Source organism: Microcaecilia unicolor, chromosome 2 (genome assembly GCF_901765095.1).
Source record: "Microcaecilia unicolor chromosome 2, aMicUni1.1, whole genome shotgun sequence".
NCBI lineage: Eukaryota > Metazoa > Chordata > Amphibia > Gymnophiona > Siphonopidae > Microcaecilia > Microcaecilia unicolor.
In genome coordinates, this window is record NC_044032.1 from 247,918,840 (window position 1) to 247,935,261 (window position 16,422).

A 16,422-nucleotide genomic window follows, 5' to 3' on the forward strand; every position below is an offset into this window, starting at 1 on the left:
ACCACACTGTGTCTTGATTATTAATATTGATTTGGGTTACTTTTGGCTATATTCTTTATTTTGTTTTGGGATAAATATTTTTTTAATAGTTTCAGTCATATATATATTTTTTTTTTTACTAAATCTCATTTAGAAGATAAGAATTGTGGGGTGGGGAGGGGGGGATCACAATTGTATGTTGGATTTTAGATTCCAGTATGAAAAATATTTGTATAATCAAACTTGTCAGTGTAATAATTGATAGCAGTCATGGCTGTGATTGATTTTAGAGGTTTAATAATCTCTTAGACCACAATGCTGTTTGATTAACTTGAATGTAATGAAGAATCAGATCCATTAAAATTTGATTTAAAGAAACAAACTGAATGTGCAATATTTTGTTTACAAGGTGCAACAATATAAAAATCTAAGGCATCTATACAATATCTATACAATATCTATACAAAGATATTTCACTTATTTACCCCCTGTTTACTAAGCTGCGCCAGTGCATGGCGGTGCGCTAATGACAACACAGCCCATTCACTTTCATTGGGCTGTGTCAGCATTGCTGCCCGGCTTAGTAAACAGGGGGTTTGGTGTCCTTGGTTTCATTTGCTTCACATTTTTGCATGCATATCGCAGCATGGAATGTGGGAAACATGCACAGATCGGAATTCTCTAGAAAGTAAAGATACCAATAAAATCAATAGCAAAGAAGTTGAGAATTGCTAATTCAAGTGTCATAGAAACAGTCAGATACCAGGAAGAGCTGAACAGTTTTCAGTCTTGTGCATGCACCCAACTTAGGGCAAGCTTCTGAGATACACACAGAAATAAATTGGATAAAGAGCTCTGAATCATCAATAATTGGATGCTTATCAACCAATTATTGATGCCAATTGGCACTCGTTAAAATTTGAACATGTATCTGGTTGCACTCTATTCTAATGTTATGGCGCCTAACTCCCATGGTGCGTTTTTCAAAAGGGGGAGAGGTCATGGGAATGTTGAGGTGTGTGCAAAATTATATACAACTGCTTCAGGCCATCTAACTTGGATGCCAGCATTTAAACCAGGTTTTAGCAGGCATAGGTCTGGCGCCCAATATTTAGGAGCGGGATCCACATTAAACCCTATTCTATATAAGGCGCCTAAGTTTCAGTGCCATTTACTGAATCTGGCCCTTAATGGCTTCCACAATCTACATACAGCAGCCAGATTACTTGCACACTCTAAGACAATAACATCATATCTAGGTTTAAAAGTAGCTATAATCCAGCAGGATGATGTTTTCAATGCTGTTACCCTTCCAGTTATTCAACATGAATATTAGTACCAAGAACAATAACAAATCTAAAATGATTTATAGGTGCCAGAATGGACTGTAGAAATGCAACTGAGAATGAGATTATAACTAGAAATTGAAATATTTCCCCAAATCCATAACTTTTTAAATTGAACCAATAATAAGGCATATAGGTAATAACATCAACTTACAAATCAACATGTATGGTGGATTCATTTTACCATTTTCACTTTATGAGCTAGGAAATATAGGTTGCTATAATGAGACAGAAAGGGACACTCTTGCAGATCTGTCCAAAAGTTCATCCACTATTTATCTGATACTGCATAGGCAGTATAAGTTTCTCTTTTTTTATTTAAAAATTTGCAACTTTTAAATAACAAGCACATACACTTAGGAATTGAATGGGCCTCCTCTCACTTGCCGTGCAGGAATTGGTAGCGCGACTTTTTAAAAGAAGCCCACAGGGCAATACCATCTCTCTATGCAAACATTCCCGTGATATCTCTAATCTCATCTCCATTCCCCTCCTCCCCCCTTCCTCCCTCCCCTTCTCGTGTGCCCTGTGGAATGCCCGCTCAATCTGCAACAAATTTACCTTCACCCATGATCTCTTCATCTCCCATTCCCTTCAACTGCTTGCCCTAACCGAAACCTGGCTCACCCCCGACGACTCTGCCTCAGTCGCGGCCCTATGCCACGGAGGCTATCTTTTCTTCCATTCACCTCGCCCAGTTAGCCGCAGTGGCGGCGTTGGCCTACTACTTTCGCCCTCCTGCAGTTTTCAACTCCTCCTCCTACCACAGTCTCACTGCTTCTCATCCTTTGAAGTCCATTCCATCCGTCTATTCTACCCGCTGCCACTCCGAGTTGCAGTCATTTACCGCCCCCCTGATAAGTCCCTCCCTTCCTTCCTTACCGACTTCGATGCCTGGCTCTCCGTTTTTCTTGAGCCCTCATCCCCATCCCTCATTCTTGGTGACTTCAACATACACACTGATAACCCATCCGACCCTTACGCTTCTCAATTCCTCACTCTAACCTCCTCCTTCAACCTCCAACTGAGTTCCACCACCCCTACTCACAAATCTCGCCTTGACTACTGCAACCTACTCCTCACTGGTCTCCCATTTAACCACCTATCCCCCCTTCAGTCCGTTCAGAACTCTGCTGCACGTCTTATCTTCCACCTGAACCAATACAATCATATCACCCCTCTCCTCAAGTCACTTCATTGGCTTCCGATCAGGTACCGCATTCAGTTCAAGCTTCTGCTACTAACCTACAAATGCACTCGATCTGCAGCCCCTCCTTACCTCTCAACCCTCATCTCCCCTTACGTTCCTACACGTAACCTCCGCTCTCAAGACAAATCCCTCCTTTCAGTACCCTTCTCCACCACTGCCAACTCCAGGCTCCGCCCTTTCTGCCTCGCCTCACCCCATGCGTGGAACAAACTCCCCGAGCCCATACGCCAGGCCCCCTCCCTGCCCATCTTCAAATCACTGCTTAAAGCCCACTGCTTAAAGCCTTCGGCACCTAACCACTACACTTCTACTCAGGAAATCTAGACTGCCCCAACTTGACATTTCGTTATTTAGATTGTAAGCTCCTTTGAGCAGGGACCGTCCTTCTTTGTTAATTTGTACAGCGCTGCGTAACCCTAGTAGCGCTCTAGAAATATTAAGTAGTAGTAGTACCATCGAAGACAAAGAAAAAGTAACAGGTGAAATTGTTTTAAAAAACATTATTGATTAAATCAACCCTTCCTTAGACCTCTAAACAGGGCCGCCAAAAGACCCATCCGGGCCAGGGGCAGGACTGGACCACCACACACCCCCACCTAGGCCGCGGCTGCCAGCTACCACAACCTCCCACTCAGGCCACCGCTGCTTCACCTCCACCATTCATACCACCGCCGTCCCTGCCCACCATTTACCTTCCTGTCTCAGTGACTGCTACTGTGTGCCGGGATTCAGGACCCAGATGATTGCATTAATGTGATATTGTGTTAATGCAATCATCCGGGTCCTGGGCAGCATGCAGCAGGAACAGGAGAGACAGACCTGATACCCAGAAGCAGGCAGGCAGGCAGGCTTGAAGAAGCTTGCTGGCGCCCCAGCCCCCCCCCCCCCCCTCCGGGAGGCCGGGCCCAGGAAATTTTTCCCCCTACCCCACTCTCTCGACTGCCCTGCCACTAAATAAGAAAAGACAGGGGGTCTGGTCAAATAGATAAGATTTTCACAGCAACAAAAGAATAAGAAAAGTCCCAGCCTGATAACCAACAAACTCAATTGCAATCAGTCATCTATGATGATCCTCCAGTTCTGGATAATTATTTCAAGTCCAAAAAAAGATCTCAATTGTTCAGGTGCAAGGAAAACATATTTTACATCAACATTTATATGGGAATGCTACCAGAAAAGAAGCCCTCAAGGATCTAATTTCTTCAGGAACTCCTTCTGTCTCTCCTGAGTAGATCTAGTAACATCAGAATATACCCATCGTCTTTGACCACAAAAATATAGCTTCAAAACATCATTTAAAAATTGCTCAAACATAAATGATACCGACAAAGTGGCTCTAGTTGTAACATCTCAGAGCAAATCTTCCAATATTGCAGATAAATCTTTAAAGTCATTATTTTCACCAACCCTACCATGTACTTGATCTTGATATTCTGGAGCAGGTGCGTAGCTATGGGCGGGCCTGGATGGGCCCAGGCCCATCCAATCTCGGCTCAAGCCCACCCACCCAGTTTTAAGCGCGGTTGACTTAAAGCGCACAGAGCAAAGCCAAAATTTGAAATACATGAAACCAATAATACATACTATACAATTCTGGGTGATGAATGCAAAGATCTCTCTGAATGTGAGCTTGTTGCAGTATGTTTCAGGTACCTACACAAAGGGGTAATAATGGAAAGGGCAGTTGAATTTGTTGATACTGCAGACATGACAGCAAATTGAATTTCTGATAAAATCATAAAAGTGCTTGAAATGCTTGAATTAGATCCAGAGTTATGTGTTGGCTTCAGCTTTGATGGAGTATCTGTGATGTCTGGAAACAAAGGAGGTGTTCATGTCATTTTGAAATGCAAGTTTCGGTGGGCTCTTTATGTGCACTGCAATTCTCATCGCCTCAATCTGGTTCTCTGCACAGCATCTAAAGCATGTCCCTCTGTTAGCATATTTTTTTGAAATTCTGAACTCCTTGCATAGTTTTATGACAGGTACATATAGGCATGCTCGTTTTTTGGAAGTACAGAAACAACTCCATCCTTGAACTTGAACGAGCAACAAACACAAGGTGGAACTCAAAATCTGGCTCTGTGAAAAAATTATTGATGCTTTTTGATGTTATTCTTGAAGTACTTGCTGAATTTTCAAATGCTGCTGGACAGACAAAACTAGATTCCTTATCTCTTCTACATCAGATAGAGACAAAGAAATTCTAATTTCTGGCAGTTACATTTGGGAAATTATGTGAAAGCAGTGATTTTGCCACGAAAGGACTACAGAGTGCCATCATGTCTGTTACAAATTGCATTAATCTTATAAAGTATCTAAAAAAAGCTTTTGTTCAGTTTAGGAAGAACACATCAAATGACTTTGATAAAGTTTGTAAGTTAACAAAGGATCTCATGGAGAAATATGATATTGAAAAGTGGGATGTTTCTTCCTCTCGAAAGACAAAGCTACCTATAAAGTTTGGTGATTCATTGTTTTTTTTTTCCACTTTGGGTAAATCTTCTTCTGATCAAAGCAAAGAAGATTTGAGACATCTGTGAAATGAGATAATTGACTTCCAGCTAAGTGAACTGAGTAATCATTTTCAAGATGATGCTTATGGAATGATGACTGCTTCTGCTGCCTGTATGCCAACATCTGAGGCCTTTGGCCAAAGAGAGAGTCTACTGCCCCCGTGCACTTTATATGGCATTACCATAGAGGAAGCTGAATTAACAGTGTTTGTTCAGCATCTAAAACGCAAAGTAGCAGAAGGTATAAATTTTCCATCTTTAATCAAAGTACTAGACAACTGCAATGTGGACATTCCCCAAATGTCAATGCCCTTTTAAGAGTACTTATCACTCTGCCGATGTCAACTTGTACTGTGGAACGACTGTTTTCAACTGTAAACAGGATCCAAACGGCATCAAGAGCCTCAATGCTCACCAGTCACCTCCATAATCTGTCACTGTTATCATTTGAAAGAAAACTGTGTGATTCATTGCACTATGACAGAATTATTGATATATTCAACACCAAAAGACGTCACTTCATTCTTTAGTGAGCATAGTATCTCATCTTAATTTGCTAGATACTATTATACTGCTTTGGAATTGTACATTAGCACCAAATTATATACATAAGTACATAAGTATTGCCATACTGGGAAAGACCAAAGGTCCATCAAGCCCAACATCCTGTTTCCAACAGTGGCCAATCCAGGTCAGAAATAACTGGCAAGATACCAAAAAGTACAAAACATTCTATACTGCTTATCCCAGAAATAGTGGATTTTCCCCAAGTCCATTTAATAACGGTCTATGGACTTTTTCTTTAGGAAGCCAGTCAAACCTTTTTTAAACTCTGCTAAGCTAACCGCCTTTACCACATTCTCTGGCAACAAATTCCAGAGTTTAATTACACATTGAGTGAAGAAAGGTTTTCTCCAATTCGTTTTAAATTTACTATATTGTAGCTTCATCGCATGCCCCCTAGTCCTAGTATTTTTGGAAAGTGTAAACAGACGCTTCACATCTACCCGTTCACCTCCACTCATTATTTTATAGACCTCTGTCATATCTCCCCTAAGCCACCTTTTCTCCAAGCTGAATAGCCTTAGCCGCTTTAGCCTTTCCTCATAAGGAAGTCGTCCCATCCCCTTTATCATTTTCGTTGCCCTTCTCTGCACCTTTTCTAATTCCACTATCAGGCTTATTTTTGAAAGAGAAGGGCGCCCACTAATTACCCTTCTCCATTGAGAATACTGACCATTTAATCCCACTCTCTGCTTTCTATCATTTAACCAGTTTTTAATCCACAATAGAACATTACCTCCTATCCCATGACTCTCCAATTTCCTCTGGAGTCTTTCATGAGGTACTTTGTCAAACGCCTTCTGAAAATCCAGATACACAATATCAACTGGCTCACCTTTATCCACATGTTTGTTCACCCCTTCAAAGAAATGTAGTAGATTGGTGAGGCAAGATTTCCCTTCACTAAATCCATGTTGACTTTCACGCTTATTTTCGAAAGTGATCGCCGGGCATCTTCTGACATAAATCAGGAGATGGCCGGCGATCTCTCAAAAGCGGCAAAATCGGTATAATCGAAAGCTGCTTTTTTGACACCATCGCCGCTTTCCCGTCACCAAGCCAGCGAAAGTTCAATGGGGCGTGTCGGCGGCGTAGCGAAGGCGGGACATGGACGGGCATGGGCGGGGCTACCAGATGGCCAGCTTTCGCTGATAATGGAAAAAAAATCGGCGTTAATCAGTATTTACTTGGTCCTTTTATTTGCACGACCAAGCCTAAAAAAGGTGCCCTAACTCACCAGATGACCACCGGAGGGAATGGGTGATGAACTCCCCATACTCCCCCAATGATCATCAACCCCCTCCCACACTAAAAAAAATAAAAATAAAAATCTTTTTTGCCAGCCTGTATGCCAGCCTCAAATGTCATACCCAGCTCCCTGACAGCAGTATGCAAGTCCCTGGAGCAGTTAATGGGTGCAGTGCACTTCAGGCAGGCAGACCCAGGCCCATCCCCCCCTACCTGTTACACTTGTGGTGCTAAGTGTTGAGCCCTCCAAACCCCCCCCCCCAACCCACAGTACCCACATGTAGGTGCCCCCTACAGAGCATATTCAAAAGCACGGATTAATGAGACAGAAAGCAGTTGGGAGTCCTATCTATTGGTCCCTGTCTTCTCATAGAAAATTGACACTATGGATCAGATCCAGATTTGCCCTAGGTTTGATAGGCCCCAGTTGCCTCATCAGTCCTTGGTGGTGGAATTCATGCTCAAAAGGGCCAGGTGTTCCAGAGACTTTGCCTAGGCTTCTCCAGGTACAGAAGATTGAACTCTGGACTCTTTTGGATGGAATATGTATCAGGCCTCTATGCTCTTCACCCATATCCATCCATACCAGCCCTACATGAGCCTTTACTTGTGGAACTTGATGCCCAGTATGACTGATTTGGCAGATTCTCTCTCACTGGAGAAGGCCGAATCACTTTGCCAACTAGATAACCAGCAGATGGTGTGTCATAAGTTTTTGGCCTAGAGGGCGAGCCCTGCTTATGATACTTTTGATGTGGCGTCCAGGGTTTCTGTCCAAAGTATAGCAATGCACAGTCTATCATGGCTGCATGTCTCTGACTTTGACCCAGAGATCCAATAAATGTTGGCAGATGCCACATGCTGAGGGATAACCTTTTTGAAAAGAAGTTGGAGGAGGTCGCTGACCTTATCAAGAAGCACACTGACACCACTGATACTCTCTCCTGACAGATGCTTTCTGTACCTTCCTCCCCATCCAAGAGGTTTTTGGGCAAGTCAAAGAGGGGTCCCTACTACTCACAGAAGCATAGGTATGCTTTTTCCTCTCACCAGCCTCAGCAGGCTCAGTCCCAGTATGCTCATTCTTGTCAACAGCATGCACCTAAGGCTTATCCGGCTCCCCAGTCAAATTGGGACAAGTTTTTGACTGGCTCCAGTGGAGCATAGCCACAGTAAAAGTGACCATCCCATTTGGCCTGCCAGTAGGGGGGAGGCTGAGTTTTTTCCCTGAAAAAGTGGCTCCTTGTAACCTCTGACCAGTGGGTTCTTCAAATAGTCCATCTCAGTTTTGACAGGGACTAAAAAATTGCCCACCAAGAGTGTCTCATTTCAGCTCTCATCACAAGGAGGTACTTGCAAAGGAACTCTCTGCCCTTCTAAAGCCCATGCAGTTGAGTCCATTCCACCAAGGGAAGAAGGGAAGGGATTCTATTCCAGGTACTTCCTTGTGCAAAGAAAATGCTGGGGGAGGGCCCATCCTAGACCTAAGAGCTCTAAACAAATTCCTGGTCAAAGAACAGTTCAAGATTTAAAGGATGCCCATACTCATATCCCGATACTTCCATACCACAGGAAGTATCATTGGTTTCGGCTGGGGACACATCACTTCCAGTACTGCGTGTTGCCGTTTGGACTTGTATCATCTTTCAGAGTGTTCACCAAATGTCTTACAGTAGTCGCAGGGTCGCTACACAGACTGGGAGTCTATGTGTTTCCCTATCTGGATGATTAGCTGGTGAAGTGCATGTCAAGGGACAGTGCTCAGGAGTCTATGCGGAAAACTATTTTGGTATTAGGGTTCATTTTAAACTACCCCAAGTCCCATCTGCACCCTGTTCAGCAATTGGAGTTCATTGGAGCCTTGCTAGACACAGAGCAGGCATAAGCCTTTCTCCCTGAGCTGAGGGCAGACACTCTTATCCCTCTTGCTACTCAGGTTCAAGCCAGCCAGTAGGTCACAGCTCAGCAGATGTTGAGATTGCTAGGCCACATGGCCTCCACTGTCCATATCATGCCTATAGCACATCTTCATATGAGAACTGCCCAGTGGACTCTAGCATCCCAATGGTATCAAGCCTTGGGGAACCTAGTAGGTGTCATCTAAGTGACACCAGAGTTGGTTCAGTCCGTACTTCGGTGGACAATTTGATCCAGTTTTACTATAGGACTTACATTCCAAATTTGTCAGTCCCAGAAAGTGCTGACGATTGATACATCCCACCTAGGATGGGGAGCTCACTTGGATGGGCTTCATGCTCAAGGTGCTTGGTAACCTAGGAGACAAATCTCCATATCAACCTTCTGGAGTTACGGGCAATCTGGAACACTCTAAAGGCTTTCAGAGATTGGCTGTCCATCCAAATTGTGCTCATTCAAATAGACAATCAGGTTGCGATGTACTACACCAACAAGCAGGGAGGTACCAGATCACGCTCTCTGTATCAGGAGGACGTCTGGATGTGGCAATGGGCTGTTCATAATGGGATGGTTCTCAGGGCCACATGCCTGGAAGGCAAATTCAATAGCTTGGTTGACAGACTGAGCAGGGTCATGCAACTGCACAAATGGTATCTCAGCATGGGTGTAGCCCGTGAGATCTTCTGAGTGTGGGGCACCCCTTCAGTGGATCTCTTTGCCTCTCCATTCTACTACTACTACTACTACTACTTAACATTTCTAGAGCGCTACTAGGGTTACGCAGCGCTGTACAAATTAACAAATAAGGACAGTCCCTGCTCAGAAGAGCACAATGTCCGTCAGTCCTGTTCCAGGCTTAGGGCACAGGTGCTCCAACCCTTTAGTAAAAGGGCCCCTTAATGTGCTATCAGTATGAATTAAAGGGCCTTAACAATCAATCAGTGAATTTAATTGGCACTAATTTGGATTAGCACATGCATCTACTTATATGTTATTCTATAACCCCGAGTGCCTAAATCTCAGAGTGTGCAACTCACAAGGGGCAAGGCCAGGGGAGAGGCACAGGTAGGCACAGGTAGGAGCATTCTGAAAATGTATGTACAGTTTTATAGAATAGTGCCATTTATGTGCTGAAATGCCATGAGTTGAGCGCTGAGCATGTACATCAGGTGCTTAACTTTTGACACGAGACTATGCTCTAAGTGCTATTCTATAAAGCATCTCGGAGAGCTCTTTATAAGAATACTGCTTAGCACTATTTTTTTCCTGCGATGGTTTTTGATCACCATTTATAGAACCCACCCCATATTGCCTGCTGTGGTATAAATGTTGTTCAGAATAGTTTTACATGGCTTGCAAACTTGACCATCAAATAAATAAGATGACTATACAGGCTATGCTCCTTCCTTATTCTTTACAGCCATGTTTAAATCTCTGTTTCAATCTAAGGGGTATGTTTACTAAGGAGCGTTAGCGTTTTTAATGCGCCTTTAAAGTTAAGGCACATTAAATGCTAACTCGCCAATACATTTCTATAGGCGCGTTAGCGTTTGACACATGCTAGCATTTAACAGGCGTTAAAAACGCTAACGCGCCTATAGCACATCTTTGTAAACACAGGCGTAAGTCTGCATCAAGGACCCTTTTCATTTCAGCAGTGTTTGTTCCAAAGCCATTCAACTTCAGCAGAACATCATCTAAAAACCAAACTCACTTGATGGATATAGGTATTATTTGAGAACTTTTGTGGGCGATTACCACCCAGTGATATGTGTAGTGCACTACCATATGGAAAATCCTTTACTCAGACCCCATCTCCGGTCTTCCACTCACTAGGTCTGTTGGTCTGGGGATACTGGGAGGAAGCTTTCAGTGCTCCAGAGGGGAAGGGAGTCATGGCCATTCACAACTAGTGATTAGATTCAGGGCCCATAATTTCAGAGACCTGTTGTGTGACTCCGTAGCCCAGGACCTTCACTGCAATAACCAGATGAGGTATGTTGGGAGGGATATGAAAGGAGCAAAAGCATCAGGTAGTGGCAAATGAATGCTTATGGTGCTGGAAACCAACTCTAGATCTGACTGAAATGAAAATACAAAGGAGCAAGAGGAAACTACAGGATTCAAAGGAAAATTATGATTACTAGGAACAGTAATGATACCAAAGAATTTACTAACTGTGTGGAAGGCTCTAGTGATTTTTCAGAGTGCTCTAGGGATTCCCCTATTTCTCTGAGTGCTTCAGGGACTTCCAAGAATGACCTTCACTCTACAGATTAGATTAGAAAACCATATAAGGTCAATCAGCAGCTTCTTACTCTCAGAATCCAGGAAGGGAATGGTTTTATTTGGCAGTGGCATCTGTAGGATATTTTAAATAATGTATGAAAATCTTTAAGCATGGTTTTGGAAAGCTTTCAGGAGTCAGAGCAATCACTCAGGATTTATGAAACAGAGATCTTGATACAGATCCATACTGGTAAACATTTAGAACTGAAGAAAGAGGTAAGAGCGGATGACTGGTATTGGAATAGCATCTTTATGTTGCAGGACAGGATAAAGATGCCTTTGGGATATTTATGTACGTATGAGTTTTGCAGTATTATACAAGCAGTGGAAAGGAACTGAGGCACATTAACAGATTTATATGTGGTATTTTATTAGTGGAACCAGAGGGGTCACAGACATGCAATGAGAATAATGTTTTAAATCCTAAGTATGTCCTATTTTGGAGAGCAGCCGTGTCGCTCCTGGAATATGAGAACATTTTGGAATTCTCTTTTCTTCTCAAGCAGAAGCTGGAAAGTGAGAAAATTCCACAAACTGACTAGTAGATTTTAGACAAGGTTTGGACAGTGAGAAATGGTTTTAAAAAAAAGTTTCTTATATAGAGAGCGTGTAAATCATATACAGAGGTTAAGAAGGGAAATATGTATTTTGTCCTTAGCATAAAGTTAAACAGCATAATTAGTATAATCCTACCATGTGAGCCATTTTCCCTTGTCTGCAGTGATTTGTAAATATATGGTAAACATCCTTCCCTGCTTCTATGACTGCAACTGTCAATGCTTTTTTTGAGGGGGTACTTGGGGGTACTGAGTACCGGCACCTTTTCCATTGTCTGCTAAAGTTGACCCATGGACCCCAAGTTTTAATGAAAGAGCTTATGCTCTAGACACCAATTCTGCTTTGTCATAGATTCTGTGACTGGTTGCAGAGGGCCTGGCTATTGTGGGGTGGGTCCCTCTCAGTGATCAACCCACCCCTGATCAGTGGCCTTACATGTGAGTACTGGCATCTTTTTTTCTAGTAGAAACGCACTGGCAACTGTAGTACTTAAAGAACTATCTTATAAACCCAGATTCTGGTACATGGCTAGTAGAGGGACTGAGGAAAAATTATATCAAACAAAACATATGCAGGACATTAAGCAAGTGTGGGGAAGCGTAGGAGAGAGGCCACTGGAGAAAACTGGTCAAGAAATCAGTGATGTAGCCATGGATGACCCTGGTTGGGCTTGGGCTCCTCCACTTTCATTACCCAACAAGATTCACAAAAAGTGCAAAGAAAAATCTATCAAACAGGTTAAGATACTAACAAAAGAGAGAGAAAGCCTCAGAACCCCATCAGAGACAAAGTGTTAACTCTCAAGACTAGACAGGGTAAATAACATCAAAGGTTAAAAAAAACCCCTCTTAAATATTATCAAATAAAATTAAAAAGAAGAATCTTTTAATCCAGTAATGTACTCAGAATTCAGCAAAATCAATTTTAAAATGTTAAACTTATCTTCATCAAATGAATAATGAAATGGTCTTGAGACTTAACACATGGTCTCTGACGAGGTTCTGAGGCTTTTCCCCTTTTATGTTAGTATCTTAACCTATTTGATAGTTTTTTGTTTTTGTTTGTTTGTTTGGGGGGGGGGGTTGTGATTTTTGTGAAACCTGGGTAATGTTTTGATTTTGATTCATTGTTTCATATATTTTTGATATGTATTGATTTTGAGAAAAGTTAAAGGGGTGCATGGGTGAAAAATAAGGACCCAGAGTAAAGATGCTACGGCACTAAGGAGAAGGGGGTGGATAAGGGCACAGAGGAGGACAGGGAAATACAGAAACGATACTGGATTGAGAGAGGGAGAAAAGGGATGTAGAGAAGGAATGCTGGATGTGAGGGAAGAAATGAACAGATTCTGGACACAGGGATGAACAGGACACAGAAAGGGTATGCTGGACATGAAGGAAGGAATGAGGACATTTCTTTATACAGGGATAGACTATACACAGAGAGGGGATAATTGCAGAGACAAGGAGGAGCAGGACACAGAGAGGACATGATGGACACAAGGGAAGGAATGAGGATAATTCTGGATACAGGGAAAGACTGCACCCAGAGAGGGGATGATCACAAACACGGAGATATCAAGATACAGGGCATGCTGGACATGAGTGAAACAATGTAGAGAGAGTATGGATGAAGGGAAGGCCTGGATACAGAGGGGGTGGATTTGAGAGAAGGAACAGTAGGAGTTTCTGGACACAAGGAGGGACAGGACTCAGTGAAGAGATGCTGGGCATGAGGGAAGAAATGGTAGAGATTCTGGATTCTGGGAAGGATAAGAGATCACAAAGGTGAGATGCTGGGCACAGGGGAAGATAAGAACAAGAACAAAGAGGTGGAATGCTGGACACAGGGGAGGTTAAGGACAGGGACACAAAAGGGAGATGGATGGTGGACATGGAGAGAAAAGAAATGTCAATAGGACAGGAGATACTGGAAAAAGAGTTTAGAGAAGACAGAGGGATGTAGAAACCAGCGACTAGGACAATGTGATTAGAAAAATAAAATGACCAGACAGCAAAGTTAGACAGCAGAATTTTATCTTCTATTTTGTGATTGGACTATGTCACCTTTTGGAATGTACAGAATCGGTATTAGACAGTTCCGGGCCCAAGGCAGAAATTTGGGATGGGACCCCCAAGCCTGTAAACAATATACGTTCACATTTACAAGCTCCTAATATGTTCCAACCAAACTCAAATTTCAAAAGTTTATTTAGCTGACTTTGAAAGTTAGATGTTACCCCTTTGAAAATTCACTATACTTTATATTGGTTCAAACCTTCCTGTTAATTATGCCTTTGTTTTATCTGTGGATGAAAGTAAAAGGGAAAATTACCTGCATAAATTTGAAACCTCAAATTTTCCCAATCCAAGTCTTCCTGAACTGTTCACTTTTTGATTGTCTGCCTAGCGAAACCACTCTACAATACTCAGCTGTACTGATGGGGCAATTTTGAGACACTTTGATCTAGCTAACCTTTGTTAGCGTGAAATGGTTATTTCTAGTTGTATTCTCTTTAGGAGGCAAAAGATATGATTCTTTTCTCCTTTTTTTCCCCAGACATCGTAATACTTTCCCCTTATTTTCTTCATCAGCTGGTGAGCCTGGAATGAGGTCTCTTCATATTACTGGCACTGTCACACATTTCTCTTAGGTGAATGTTTTCTTAGATTTCTATAATAAGGGGCTGGAAATGGAATGGAGGAATGAGACAGCAGTTACTGAATTTATTCTAGAGGGACCCACAGACCGTGAAGAGCTGAACCATTTTCTCTTTGTAGTGTTCCTGGTCATGTACCTGATCAACATGCTGGGGAATGGAACCATGATCTCAGTTATTATCAGGAACTCCCAGCTACATACCCCTATGTATTTATTTCTCGGTTTCTTGTCTTCTCTGGACGTGTGTATCACTTCAGTCACTGTCCCCAAAATGTTAAGCAACCTGATCTCTGACAAGAAGACCATCTCTTTTTCCAGCTGTCTTGCCCAACTTTATTTCTTCGTAGGTTTTACTGTAGATGAATGTATACTCTTGTCTATTATGGCGTACGACCGTTACGTTGCCATATGTAAACCACTGCATTATATCACAATCATGAACAAGAAGGTATGCTTTAGCATGTTGTTTGCTTCATCGATCACCAGCTTTATGCATTCTTTGCTGCACACACTGTTGATATACCGTCTCTCTTTCTGTAAGTCTCACAAGATCAGACATTTTTTCTGTGACTACACACCACTACTACAGCTTTCCTGCACAGACACTTCAATCAATGAACTGTTGCTCTTCACAGAAGCCTCAGTGCTAGTAATGGGGCCCTTCCTGATCATTCTAATCTCCTATATCTACATCATCAAAACCATCCTGAAAATTGAATCAAGTAGTGGAAGGCACAAGACCTTCTCTACCTGCTCTTCTCACTTCATTGTGGTAACGCTCTTCTATGGGTCAATATTTTTCATGTATTTCAGGCCTCCTTCCAGCTATTCCATGGAAAAGGACAAGATTTCCAGTGTGGTGTACAACGTGCTGTCCCCAATGCTCAACCCATTCATTTACAGCCTGAGGAACAGGGATGTTAAGATTGCTCTGAGGAGAGCTCTACACAGAACAGTAACTTGCTCGAAAGGGTAACCATTGACTAAGGAAAAGAATATTGAAATTTACTAATTGAAAGAATTTTTTTTTATCTTAACTGACTTCTGCCTCAGAATAAGAAAGACATGGAGGGCACTTAAATTCCATCATTTCCCTGTCAAATAATACTAGAATGAAGGGTCATACAATAAAACTGAATATTAGCAATTTCAAGACAAATGGTAGTTTAATTCTGGAACCTGGTTCTATGGGTTATAGTCATAGAAAGCAGCATAGAAAGGTTCAAAAATGCCTGAATGTGTTCTGAAATCACAAAGATATAAACAGATACTAGAATCTTTGTGGAGGGCAGGTTGCTGCATATTTACATATCTTCTGGGAACCCACAGATAAATTCTAGCTTAGCGATTGCTTCTGCCCTGACTAGACCACTAGGGTTTTTAAGGTAGGCCCAAGAGGTCCTACAAACAGGAGGCTGATTTTATTCAGGAATGTCTTGGATGCGGTCTTGTCTCATTCAAGGAGGTGGAGCAGGGCCTGCTTTTGGTTGAGTGGTATGTGCTGTGCCGTTTTTTGTTTTCTCTTCATCTTCAGCTGAATAAGTATGGCAAATTAGACCACAAGACTTGGTTTCAGCTGAAAGAAACAAACAAAAAAAAAACAATTTTGGTCACCCTCTACCATAAGTCTGCTCATGTGTTGTCCTATCATTAGATTAGTAAATAAGCATCTGTGTTACTTATAAAGTGCTGTAGGTTTTTGCTCTTATTGCATCTTAAATAGAAAATATAAGGTGTGGTAAGTGCTAAATCTGTGTGGTGTATGCAATAGAGAATCCACGTGCGTGGAGAACTCAGAAAGGTCCCACGGAGAAGCTCAAGTAGAGAAGAAAGTGGGAATGAGAACCAGGATCTCCACAGACAGGACCACAGCAGAAGTATAATGAAACAAAGTTTATTGAAAGATAAGACGACTCGACACAACGTTGTGTTTCGGCCAGAAGTCCTACATCAGGAGTCTATGGGTTAAAACCAATATATAAAAATGAAATTCAAATAAAAGCAAAGGTTCAAATAACAATAAAAAATAAATAGTAAACAAATTATGAACATAAGGGATAAAACAATAATATACAGTGAAAATGTATGTAGATGCAACACACAATTATAAGTATTGAATAAATGAAGCAGAGTG

At 42.1% G+C, this 16,422-nt stretch overlaps 1 protein-coding gene across 1 annotated transcript; it reads left to right on the forward strand.

Annotated features, from left to right (window-relative positions):
* Positions 1-14,319: 14,319 nt before the first annotated feature.
* On the forward strand, positions 14,320-15,264 carry LOC115461951 (olfactory receptor 1019-like). Its single transcript, XM_030192002.1, has one exon. It carries the CDS (start codon positions 14,320-14,322, stop codon positions 15,262-15,264), a length of 945 nt encoding a protein of 314 aa, XP_030047862.1.
* The last annotated feature ends 1,158 nt before the right edge of the window (positions 15,265-16,422 follow it).